Here is an 11,926-nt window from a genome sequence, read left to right on the forward strand (position 1 = left end):
GGAAACAGCCGCTTCCCAAGACCCCTGGAGACGCCAGCGGCGCCGCGCGGAAGGAAGAGAAGTATCGGTTGCTTCTCTACTTGTGCATGCACCCGTTAGGAATTTCTCCTGGATCCCAAAGGGCACCGTCGGCAGCTGCGAAGCCAGGGCCCGTGGAGCCCAGCGCGGGAGCTCCTCGTGTGGGGGTTCTCCGAGGCCCCTGGAAAGAATGAAGTACTCAGGTGCCTTTTTGAAGAGCGGAGGCCACAAGACAGTGAATAAAGGTGGTTTGCATCTTGCTTCTTTTTATTGAAAGATTTCATTTTTTTTTTAGAGAGAGAAAGAGGGGGAGAAACACCCACCAGTTGCTTTCGGATGCATTTTGGAATCTCCCTGACTTGCACAAGTTTTAACGGCACGTTCTTCCCCGCGGTGAGGCTGCGGGAAGGTGGGCGAGGTCCCGGAAGGCCCTGAAGCAGCTCACCGGCCTCCCAGGACCGGGGCCTGAAGTCAGGGCCATCCGGCGAGGTCCTACCCCTTGCTCCCCCTGAATGGTGTGGTGCTGCCCCACGTACCAGCTGGGGCTCCTGCAGAGGCCTCTCCCTCCCCACCCCATCCCACCTCTGTCTTATGAGTCCTGTCCTCACCTCACCTGCCATCACTTCCCCATCAGCGTGTGTGCATTATGCAGAGCAGGGTCATGACCCCCACGTGCGAAGCCAGGGCCCTGGGCACGTGCTAGGCAAGTGGGCCCAGGAAGGGCCAAATCAACAAGGGTGTGGGGAGTCCCTAAAGGGTCCCCGTGTCCGTGGCGAGTGGAAGTGTGCCTGCGAGCTGGCACGCAGAGGGGCCAGCTCTGGGGAGATGCGAGCAACCCTGGGGAGCACCCCCAGACGATGAGCTCCCCCACAGGCCCCGGGCTGCCCCCCACCCAACAGCTCCGGAGCAAGCCAGCACAGTGGGCCTGGGCTGCCCTGGGCAGTGTCAACACCAGGCCCGAGTGTCCCGAGCTGTCAGGCCCCTGTGCATAACATCCCTCACAACTCCCCCAACAGCAGCCTTGTCCGAACCACTCGGAGGCAAAGGGGGCAGCGTGGCAGACTTTATTGGGACCTGCCCTGCCTGCTGGCCTGAGCCCACAGCCCACAGCAGTCGCGGCTGCCCGGGCCTCACTCTGTGCTCAGGAAGACCCTCTTGCGTGCGGTGTTGGTGTAGGGGTGCCAGCGCCACTCCACGTCTGCGGTGGCCTCCTGCCCCAGAGTGCCAAGGCGGATCATGTACACTGGAGAGGGGACGGGGGAATGGGGACGCTGTCACCCACAGCCAGCATGCCCCCTCCCCCCGCCAGCACTGGGACAAAGCCCCAGACTCACACTTCAGCTCAAAGCGGGGCCCGACCTCAGTCAGCTCCACGTCTCGGTGGCCGGTCTTCCTGTACACGTGGTGCCTGGGGGAGGGCAGGAGGAGGCAACTGTGGGTCAACCGCAGACAGTCCAGAGACACAAGAGTCAGGATGCAACCCAGGGCCAGCCCCCAAACACACCGGAAGGAGATGTAGTCGTCCTGGTTGGCGAAGGTGATGACCCGGTGGCTGTCATCTTTGGGCACAGGGAACAGGTAACGAAGTATGTCGGAGACCTGGTGCAGAGGGAAGGAGAACAGGTAATGCCCCCCCGCCTGGCACCCCCTGGCCCCAGCCCGAGTCCCGTGCTCCCAGACTCACGCGCTTGCCCAGGCGGGAGGAAAGGCCGTGCATGATGAGGTGGGGCTTGGCTTCCGACATGGTGCCCAGGTCGGGGACGTCGTGCCGCATGACCACGTTGCACAGCGTGAAGTACGCGGTGGGGCCGAAGGGCAGGTGGCTGACAATGAGCCCCACTGGGGGGCCGGGCGGGCCATCAGAGACCACGTCCGCTCTGAGATGGCCCCCCGAGCAAGGGCTGCTCCCCCCCACCAGCCTCACCGGGAGTGCCTCGGTGCTCATGGACGACCAGCAGGTCCGTGACCCCGTTGGCTTTGCAGGCTCGCACCAGCGCCCCCACCTCGTGTCGGCCGCGGTTCATGCGCTGGGCGCCGGGAAACACCAGCTTCAGCTCCTGCGGAGGCAACCACACCGGTCAGGGCTCGGGCTGCTGCCACCCGAGCACCTTCCATTCCCCGCCACTGGTACCTTTGCAAACATCTTGAGGCGGGAACTGGGGTCTCGGGAAGTAGTGATCATGACCTTGGGATCCTCAACCCCTGCCCAACGATACTCATCATCCACGTGGCTGGTCACACCTGTCAGCAGCACGAGGGACAAGGACGTGACATCACCCAGGGAAGTGAAGCACTGACTGGGCACGCCCAAGCCCACCCAGAGCAGCAGCACCACCCGACAACACCCTCGACGGCAGAGCGCCCACCCCACGTGGCTGCAGGGTGGCCCGAGCCAGAGGCCACAAGTGCAAGTGCAACTAAGTTTAATGGTTTAATTTGACTTGACTTCGGTCACTTAAGCTGTACCCGTCACACAGGGCTAGAAGCTCTTGTGTCGGCGTCCAACCCCGACTGTATTAAGGCCAAAGGTACCAGACTCCTCTCTCATGACAAACATTTACGGCGTTTGTGATTCCTTAAACACTTGGTGCCACTGAAGTGCGGAGAGCCAGGGGACCACCAGTGACCACGACGGACACTGTCCTGTCCCAGCAGCACTCACATCCAGCGAGGGAACAATTAACAAAGCAAAGCAGAGGGCAGGCTGGGTCACGGCACGTGCATCATGCCTCCACGGAACCGGGAGCACTCAGGACGCCCCCACGGCACCGAGCCACGAGGACTGCTGGGGGACAGTTGTGGGGGTGCAGCGGCAGAGCCTTTCCTAGGGTGTCAGGGGAAGGCGGGGGGGGGGGGGGCAGCGCAGCGAGCTGGCATGCAGGGAGAAGAAGGGTGGCCCTGAGCGGCCAGGAGGGTTACCTTCACCGCCAGCGTCGTCGAACTCCAGGGAGCCCTGCAAGGCCAGGGCCTCCCTGCGCAGCTCCGTGGGGATCAGACGGTTCTCTGCGGGGAGAGACAGGGCGACTGAGCCGCGTGCAGGGAGCCCTCGGGCGGCACCACGCTGCGGCTGACGGGCCTGCACAGGAAAACGCCTTTCATCCTCCTCTCAGAGCAGGCAGGTGGTCTGTAATTATTAGGGGGTGGGAGGTGGGGGACCATTTCTGCCTACTTACTAATCTGTTAGCAATGGTTACAGGAAGCTTAATTGTCTCCGGTTTCGCGTTTCACAGCTTGAAGGCTTAAGACTGCTCTTTCCATACAAAGGTGGACCTGAAATCCCCAAACCCTCTGACCACAAAACAGCGCATCTCGACGCTCCGGGTAAGAGGCTCCCGCTGTGGACTGAAGGGCGACCTGGCGGAGGGCGGGCCGTGGGATGGGCCAGGTCGGGAGCACAGAGCAGAACACGAGCCCTGCACCCAGCACTGCCGAGTGTGCCCTCGTGCACGTGGACGACCCGCACCCGCAGGAAACCGCCACTGCACTCAACAGGTTTCAGAAACGATGCCGAACGAGAACGTAAAGCGGCCAAAGAACGCGCACAGCCTGATGCACCTTAAAACTGCAAACTGACCAGTTTGATTCAGGGATAAAATAAGAACTGTACGAGCACAAAGAAAAACAAGGAAACAGGTTATTTTTAAACAATGTTCAGTACCGTAGTTACCTAAGTTGTGGAAAACATTCCTGAGTTTCAATCACAAGAGCAGGCGAAAGGGGGTTTACGGCTGCACTGAGACGTTCCTTTGCATTATCCTTCTGTAATAACCACCTGCATGTCTTTCTCCATGTGAACTGCAAACGTACTTCTGCCCACCCCAGCATGCTGACCCTTTTCTCTTTCTTCCTTTAATTCTCACTGAGAACACGTTCACTGATTTTTGAGAGAGACGGACGGGCACATCCGTCAGCTGCAGACCACCTGTGTCCCGACTGGGGACAGAATGTGCAACCTTCCGATGCGCGGGAACGATGCTTCAACCAACTACGCCCCCCGCCAGCACCCGACCGCTTCCTGTCTAAGATGGGCAGAGAGGTCACAGCTGTTCCCACTAAGATGAGCATAAACACACACATAACCACTGACACTTTGTGTACCTGACACCTAGGAACGTCAGAAAGAAGTTAAAATAACGGGGGAGCTTACGCACCCTCAGATAAGAAGCAAAGCTTCAGGAACACAAGAGCACCACGGGACCGAAAACCGTCGCTTCCGATCAGGCGTGTGGGGCAGACTCTTCACAGGCAAGGCGAACGGAGAGGGAGAAAAACATTGTGAACTCCTCGCTTACAACAGCCAACAAAATTAGGCTCTACACAGATCAACACTTTAAAAATGCAAGGGACTCGGAGTACCGCAGAAGGACAGTGAGACAGGCTTATTACCTCGTGCTACAGAAGAGAGCAAGAGGAAAAACCACAAGCGGTCGGAGAATGGAAACAGGTTATTAAGACCATGGCCAAAACTGTAAATCAGAGCTGGGCACGCTACTAACAAAACTGACGGGCAAGCTGTGAAATCTGGGTACTGCAACGCAAATGACAAGTGATTTACACCATCCTACGGAGGGGCACTTGGGAGCCAACAGGAACACGCAACAGGCAAGGAAAATGGGAAAGTATCTGAAAAGGTGCCCAACCGCACCACCAGAGATATGCCAAGGGCACGCGTTCCATACCACCGGGTCTTGACTTCCGCTGGGCTTTAAAACCCAACCCACGGTCTTTCTAAAGCCTGGGCGGCGGGGGCTGTACCTTCGAGCGCGCGCCGCACCTTCTCCTTCTTCTCCTGGGCCACGCGCTGCGCCTCCTCGCGGGCTTTGCGGTACAGGTACTCGCGGCGCAGGCGGGCCTCACGGCGAAGCTGCGGGACAGTGAGGCCGGTCAGCCCCCCTCGCCACGCGCGCCCGAACCCCGGGGACCACCGACCCCGAGCCCAGGGAACCCACCCCCAGACCTCCGCGAGCCCCCAACCTCCCAAACTGGAGCTCAAACCTCCCTACCATCCTGAGCGCCGCTACCACGTGGGTATAGAACTGTGCGGCCACCGCCCGCGCTACGCAGTCCTCGCTTCCGCCCTCAACCAAGAAGGCGACTAGAGGCTTCACTAAACACCGCTGTGGTTGAGCATGACCAAAGGTAAGATGGCGGACAGCGGATGGAAGTCGCGAGACGATTGGCCAGTCCGGAAGCGCCTGCTCCTAGAGCAACCAATAGACGAAAGGAGTATCCCAATGTTGTGAGGGCTGCCATCAATAAAGATGTCCGCTCTTGGCTTCACCATTTGTCGCCGCTCTGCAGGAAGCCCAATTTTAAAATGATGTACGAATAAAATCGTAATTGGCGGCTCGAAATAATGCAACTATAAAAACTGCACAATGGTTGACCGTAGGGTCACCTACGGGCTCCTTCTGGAACTCAATATAAAGCCGCTTTTCGCTTAAAATGGTCGCTATGCCTCCTTCCACTGCCGCAGCAACAGCCCTACTTTTAAAATGCGGCTGCTTCAGGAGCGACTTCGAACCACCCACAGCTCTCGCCGATGTTCCGGCTGGCCGGCCCGCTTCGGGTGCTGAGCGCAGAACGCGGCTCCTCAGTCCCAAAACACGACTGATCTGAGGAAGCTGGCCCTGGACGCCGTGACCCCGCGGCGACCGCGCCCGCTGCGGGAAACGCCCCTTGACTGGAACTCCGCACGGTGGGCGGAGACTGGGCGACCGGAAAGCTACCTGGGAACGCCCCCTTGAAGGCGGATATGGCACGCCCATTGGCTACAGCCGCGGCACTGTGGGCGCTGATTGGGCGACGGGAAGGAGGCTGGCTCCAGACCAGAGTGCTGTGGAGCCATGGCGGCGGCTGATGTGCGGACGGAGCTAGACTCGTTGCTCCTGCGGCTGCTCGCGGACCTAGAGGAGCTGGAGGCGAAGCGGGCGGCGCTGAACGCCCGGGTGGAGGAGGTAGGAACCTGGGGCGCGCGGGAGGGTGGGCGGGGGCACGCCAGGTAAGCCGAGCCTCAGCGCTCCCCTCTCCTGCGCAGGGCTGGCTCTCGCTGTCCAAAGCTCGCTACGCCATGGGCGCCAAGTCGGTGGGGCCCCTGCAGTATGCCTCCCACATGGAGCCCCAGGTGTGCGTGTGCACCAGGTGAGGAGCCTTGTGCGCTGGGACGGGGGCGGCGGTGTCCGGGCCGCGATGTCAGACATCCACGCTCCCTTCTCGTTCTGCAGCGAGGAGCCGGACGGACTGCAGAAGTTCCGCGTGGTGAGGGCTGCGGCCCAGGCTCCGGAGGACGTGGGGCCCCGCGAGCCAGGTGAGCCCCCCTTCCCTCCGGGGACCCTTCCCGATGTCAAGGCCAGAATACAGTCGCGGAGATTATTTTACTCAGGCTGTCGCGGTAGAGAGAGTACCCCGGGAAGGAAGATCCAGTGTCTCGGCGGAGTGATTTTGCCTTGGACTTTTGTAGGGAAAAGTAGACGAGTTACAGGTGAAGTCTTTTTACGGGCGGGGTTGTTTCGCACTCAGGGAAAGTCTCAGTCCGTTGAAAAGAAAATGCTTATGCCCATGCCTAGCCAGTTCCAGCGGGACAGACTTTCGACTCAGCTACTCACTCACGAGACCAAGGACGGGGAGGTGGGGGTCTCCGGCCTCTCGGCACGTTCTGGCAGAACGGGAGAGGTCGGCGTGCGGCTCTGTCTGGTTGGTGTTATGAGAGTCACAGGAACTGAACGGAGACTCGCGTCTGCATCACGAGTGTGGGAACGGCGGCTCTTTGTGGTCAGCTGCCTCGTGGGACGGGAAAGGCGGGGGAGAGTTCCCAGCCATCAGGATTTTCCAGGATCACGAGCTCCGACTTCCGCATTGTCACTTGGAAGACGAGGTCCAGGCAATAAAACCCCAGCCTCTGCCTTTTCTTTCTCCAGCTCTGCGCAGGCGCAAGGGCTTCACCAGGACCCCAGAGCCAGAGCCCTCGTCTGCCCCCCGAGACCCTCTGAACTGGTTTGGGATCCTGGTTCCTCACAGCCTGCGGCAGGCCCAAGCCAGCTTCCGGGAGGGTGAGTGGACCCCTGGGCCCTCCGCCTGCAGGGAGCGCTTGCCCGCGAAGGCGGGGGTTGGGGTCGGTCTGCAGAGGGCATCGCGGGCTTTCTCCACTGCAGACTTGGGTTGCACGGCTGCTTTTATTTTCTGGAATCGTGAGCTGGGTGCTGGCAGTGCTCTGGGCTCAGGACAGGTGCTGGGGACACGGCAGGAAACGAAAGAGACTGGTCTGCCTCGGAGAACGTTGTGGCGTGGGGGGAGAAAGACAGCCTGCAGCTGCATAAGTAACGAGAATTGTTATAAAAAAACAAGGTGGAGGGTGGTGGGTGGAGTGAGACAGGGTGGCTGGAGGGAGCTGTTTTGTGAGGGGCGCTGATTTTGTTCTCTTGAAGAAGGGAGCTTGGTGGAGGCCTGGGGAACAGTGTTCCGGGGGGCGGAAGGGCCAGCAGGGGTGATCACCCTGAGGCGAGGCTGCGTCTGGCGTGGCAGAGAGGAGGCCAGCGGGCTGCCGGGGCATTGGTGCCACGGAGAGTGCCAGCAGCTGGGGTCCCAGGGGTCCGGGCCCAGGAAAGCGGAGAGCTGGGAGTGACCGGAACCCTGTGGATCCTGGCTGGGACCAGATGAGAGCAGAGGGATTGAGCAGGTGGCAAGGAGCAGCCGGGCTCAGGGTGCAGGTGGAGGAGTGGGCAAGTGGTGGGACCTGCGGGTTTTGAGAGTAGAACTCCGTCCCCCAGGATTTGCTGACAGGTCAATTCAGGAATAAGGGAAGGAAAGGAGCAAAGGCGGAGCCTAAGGTGGCCAGCCGGGGCTCCTGGGAGGACGGTGTGGCCCGCACCTGGCGAGGGAGGACTGCAGAGCAGCAGCGGGAGGGCGGGGGGGGGGAGCGTGTGGCTGCGTCCCCAGTGCGTGCGGTGGGGTCTGAGTGGGCAGTCGGGCTCACGCATCGGAGTCTGGAAGAGAACTGAGCTGGGCAGGGAGAGTCGGGAGCCACCGTGTAGCTCTGGTGTTTGAACTCCCAAGGCGCTGGCGCAGATGTGGCGGTAAAGCTGAGGGGGGGTGAGACCAGCGGGGGGCCTGGAGGGTGGACCGGAAGTGGGAGAGAGGAGGGGAGAAAGCACTACAGGAGACTGGGAGAGAAGCCCAGAGGGGGAGGTGTCCCAGGAGCCAGAGGAGAAAGTGTTCCCTGGACAGAGTGGGTCAGACACGCGGCCAGCACCGCTGTGGGACAGGCAGGCTGCAGACAGGACTGGCCCTGGGACTGGGTGGCATGGAGGCCCAGAGGACTGGGCAGCAGCCTTCCCAGCAGAGGCATCGGGTGGAAACCACCAAGAGGCGGGTCCAGAGTGTGGGATCCTGTTGGGGGTGAGAAAACAGGTGGGAGGAGTGAGCCTGGGCGCAGTGAGGGACCGTGACCGGGGAAGACAGGAGGGAGGGCATGAGACCGCGTGACGGCCTGTGGGTTTTCAGTTCCTGGGTAGGCGATGCCCCAGCAGGGAGTCGAGGAAGTGTTTTAAGGAGGCGGCGTTTTAGCCAAGACCAGGAGGAGGGGTGGGGCAGGCCCGGCGAGGTTCGGAGCGGGCGCTGCAGGGCCAACCCTGGAACGGTTTAGGGGCAGCAGAGAGGTGGGGTCCTCCCCAGTCCCCTGGGTGCCCAGAGTCCCTGGAGTTCTGTGTCGCACTGCAGACACCATGGTGACCATCTCGCCCCTTCCCTAGGCCTGCAACTCGCTGCAGAGATGGCCAGTCTTCAGAGCCACATCAGCTGGGGGCACAGCCGGCTCCGGGAGCTCCAGGAGAAGGTCAAGCAGCTCGAGCTCGGGGCCGCCTGACCGTGGACATGGAGGAAGGCCCCGGGTTCCACCGCCCTTCCTGCCCTGCCGTCTCCACCCCACCCGGCCAGCCTCCAAGTCCCTCTGGCCACACGTGTCTAACTGGGTCGGGTACAAAAGTTTGAAGACGTTCAGAGTCGCTCCTCCGGTGGTACCACCCCAGTCCTCGTTCTGGGACACCCGTGTCGTGCGGGGGGTGGACGGGGGGGGGGGCGTCCAGGCTGCCAGGTCCGTTTGTGCTGGGGAGCAGCAGAGCCCAGTCACACAGGATGGGTCCTGGTGACGCGCTGCACAGCCTGCGGCGGAGGGACAGGTCGGTGCTTCGGGCTCACTCGTCCTCAGAACTGATTCGATGGGGGGGGTCGCGGCTAACAGATGAGGGGGGAGTGAGCCCACAGGGATAAAACACAAACGCCTGCACAGACGGGGCGTCCTCGGCGGGCTGTGAGTGAAAAGTGAACCAGATCTGACCTGGGTTCTGAAACGACCTCTAGGAAGAGAACTCCCGGGTTTTTAAAAACCCGCCGTACCCAGGAGGTGAACCTCCGTGATTTGTCGAAAAGCCGGTTGTTCCCCCGTTCGGGGAGCGCCGTGACCCCCCTAGTCTTCTTGTCGGGCGGTGGGGGTTTGCCCCAGTTCCCGAGGAGCCGACTTCTGTGCCGGGGGGATGGGCCCTCAGTTCATGACTTCAGTGATGGAGACAGTCTTTCCTGCTTTGTTTTTCCACTTTGTTTATGGTGTTTTTTAAAAAAGAATTTTATTGTAAAATAAAATACATTCCATTACTGAACCACACAGAACAGTTGAAAAGCTTAATGAATGATTGAGGTGAAAACTGGAGTAACCACTGCTCCTGGTTTTTGGTCCGTGTTCTTTTTTCCCCCTAAGTTTTCTTAATAGAGTAGAATTTATGAGTTAGCTCTTTCATGATTTCTGGATTTGGGGTTGTAAGGAATTCCATTTTTCTCAAGAACTCGTGGGGTTGGTTAAGATGTGGGGCGAGCCCTGCACCCCGCTTGTGACGAGGGGCCCGCCCTCCCGCTGGTGGGGAAGAGGTGCCGAGTTTTCCTTCGGTCTGATCCAGGTTGCCTGGTGCTGGGCTGTTCCCTTGGTCTGACTGACACGCGGGTGCCACACCCTCAACTCTGGGCCTTAACTGTACTCTGTCACCGCCGTCAGGCTGGCTGGCAGCTGGATGGGTTGGGGGGGGTTGTTTTTCGGCCACACCGAGCTGAGCTGTCAGTGAGGAACCTCACGGAATTGCTCAGAGGGAACCACATGGCGAGGAGAAGACGTCCCTCCCCACGGCCGAAGGGGAGCTGCAGGCCGAAGGGCTGCTGTCCGCGAGGTGCTGGCTGGCGGTGAGGTGGGGGGGGGGGGGAGCGAGGGAGAGGGGCCCATGCCGCTTCTGCTCTTCCCAGAAAAGAGCTGGTGTGGGGCCCAGGCCCCCGGTGGGGTCCTTCATGTCGATTTTATTTTTTCAAGGCTTTAAACTGTACTACAAGGCTATAGTCATTAAAACAGTACGGTCTTGGCATAAAAACAGACATATAGCTCAATGGAACAGGATAGGAAACCCAGAAATAAACCCACACCATCACAGCCAACTAACACTTGACCAAGGCGGCAGGGACACACAGCGGGGTGAAGACGGTCTCTTCAGTAAATGGTGCTGGGGAAACTGGACAGATGCCGCACAGCGTGAAACTAGACTGTCTTCTAACACCATGCACAAGAGTAAACTCAGAATGGACTACAGACTTAAAATCCTAGAAGAAAACATAGATAGTAAAATCTTGGATATTTCTTACAGCAGTATTTTTTCTGATATATTGCCTTGGGTAATGGAAACAAAAGAAAAAACAAACAGGACTACATCAAACTAAAAAGGTTTTGCACAACAAAGGAAATCAAAAACAAAATGATGCCCTGGCTGGTGTGGCTCAGTGAATTGAGCACCAACCTGCAAACCTAAAGGTCGCAGGTTCGATTCCCAGTCAGGGCCTGGGTCTGGGTTGTGGGCCAGGTCCCTGGTATCAGGTGCACAAGAGGCAGCCACACATGGATGTTTCTCTTCCTTTCCTCTCTCTAAAAGTAAATAAAATCTTTATTTAAAAAAAGGAAAAGACAGCCCACTGAATATTTGCCAATGACACATCTGATGAGGGCTCACTATCTAAAATTTATAAAGATCTTCTACAACTCAACACCTAAAAAACAATCCAACTTAAAAACAGGCAAAGGCCCCGGACAGACAGTGCCCCAAAGAGGCCAGTGGACATACGGGAAGATGCTCCATGTCACTAGGCATCAGGGTTGACTCGGAGGAACGCTCAAAGAACTGCGTGGAGACGGACCAAGTCGTGCTGAGGGGCACTCCAAGGAAACCACGGGGCCAACACCAGGCAGGCTAGGGGCCACGGCCTGGCAGGTGGAGGGGGAGAGACACACTCGCAGTTCAGGGGAGCAGAGAGCGAGCCCCGCCAGCCCAGCCACGGGGTGGCCACCGCAGCCCTGCCCAGCAGGCCGGTGCACTGGAGACCTGCCCGGAAGAGGGCTCTGGGCCCCGGGACCGTCAGCCCGGAAGCAGCGGGCCTGTGCTCTGGGCCCCGGGGCCTGGAAGGGCTGGTGCTGTGTGCACACAGCCGAGAAGAAGGAACTCCAGGCACGCCCGGCGTGGAACAAGGACGCACCGGCTGGCCAGTTGCGCTGACTGTGGCCTCGGTCTCACGCTTGTCCTGTGCACATCTCGTGTGCTGGTTCCACACTAAGAAAAGAAGGGACGAAAGGGAGAGAGGGCGCGGGGTGGGAAGGAGGCGGAAACCTAGCTGGGACCTTCGGGGGCTTAGCCCTGGGTGCCGCACCCAGGAAGCCTGGTTCCCGCGGGCCTTCCCCAGGACTTCGCAGTGCGGGCCGCACCTCCGGTGAGCGCGCAGGTCGTGACCACCATCCATACCCCGTCGGGGCTGGGGGCAGCTCACCTGGCCCCGTGTCAGGGACCGTCCTTGTGGCCAGCCTTGGTTCAGGCCGAGTCCAGGAGGAAGAGGG

At 59.8% G+C, this 11,926-nt stretch overlaps 2 protein-coding genes across 2 annotated transcripts; one reads left to right on the forward strand and one right to left on the reverse strand.

Annotated features, from left to right (window-relative positions):
- Positions 1–267: 267 nt before the first annotated feature.
- IMP4 (IMP U3 small nucleolar ribonucleoprotein 4) lies at positions 268–5,593 on the reverse strand. Its single transcript, XM_045839068.1, has 9 exons — positions 5,022–5,593; positions 4,774–4,882; positions 2,938–3,021; positions 2,150–2,259; positions 1,943–2,075; positions 1,703–1,857; positions 1,523–1,617; positions 1,353–1,426; positions 268–1,261 (listed from the first exon to the last, which is right to left on the reverse strand). Exons 1-9 carry the CDS (start codon positions 5,022–5,024, stop codon positions 1,149–1,151), a joined length of 876 nt encoding a protein of 291 aa, XP_045695024.1. The 5' UTR covers positions 5,025–5,593; the 3' UTR covers positions 268–1,148.
- A 254-nt stretch (positions 5,594–5,847) lies between these two features.
- On the forward strand, positions 5,848–9,675 carry CCDC115 (coiled-coil domain containing 115). The gene is made up of 5 exons (XM_045839147.1): positions 5,848–5,975; positions 6,056–6,159; positions 6,243–6,325; positions 6,936–7,067; positions 8,766–9,675. Exons 1-5 carry the CDS (start codon positions 5,865–5,867, stop codon positions 8,876–8,878), a joined length of 543 nt encoding a protein of 180 aa, XP_045695103.1. The 5' UTR covers positions 5,848–5,864; the 3' UTR covers positions 8,879–9,675.
- Positions 9,676–11,926: the final 2,251 nt, after the last annotated feature.

Source organism: Phyllostomus hastatus, unplaced genomic scaffold (assembly GCF_019186645.2).
Source record: "Phyllostomus hastatus isolate PE091 unplaced genomic scaffold, TTU_PhHast_1.1 phas_contig_29, whole genome shotgun sequence".
Lineage (NCBI taxonomy): Eukaryota > Metazoa > Chordata > Mammalia > Chiroptera > Phyllostomidae > Phyllostomus > Phyllostomus hastatus.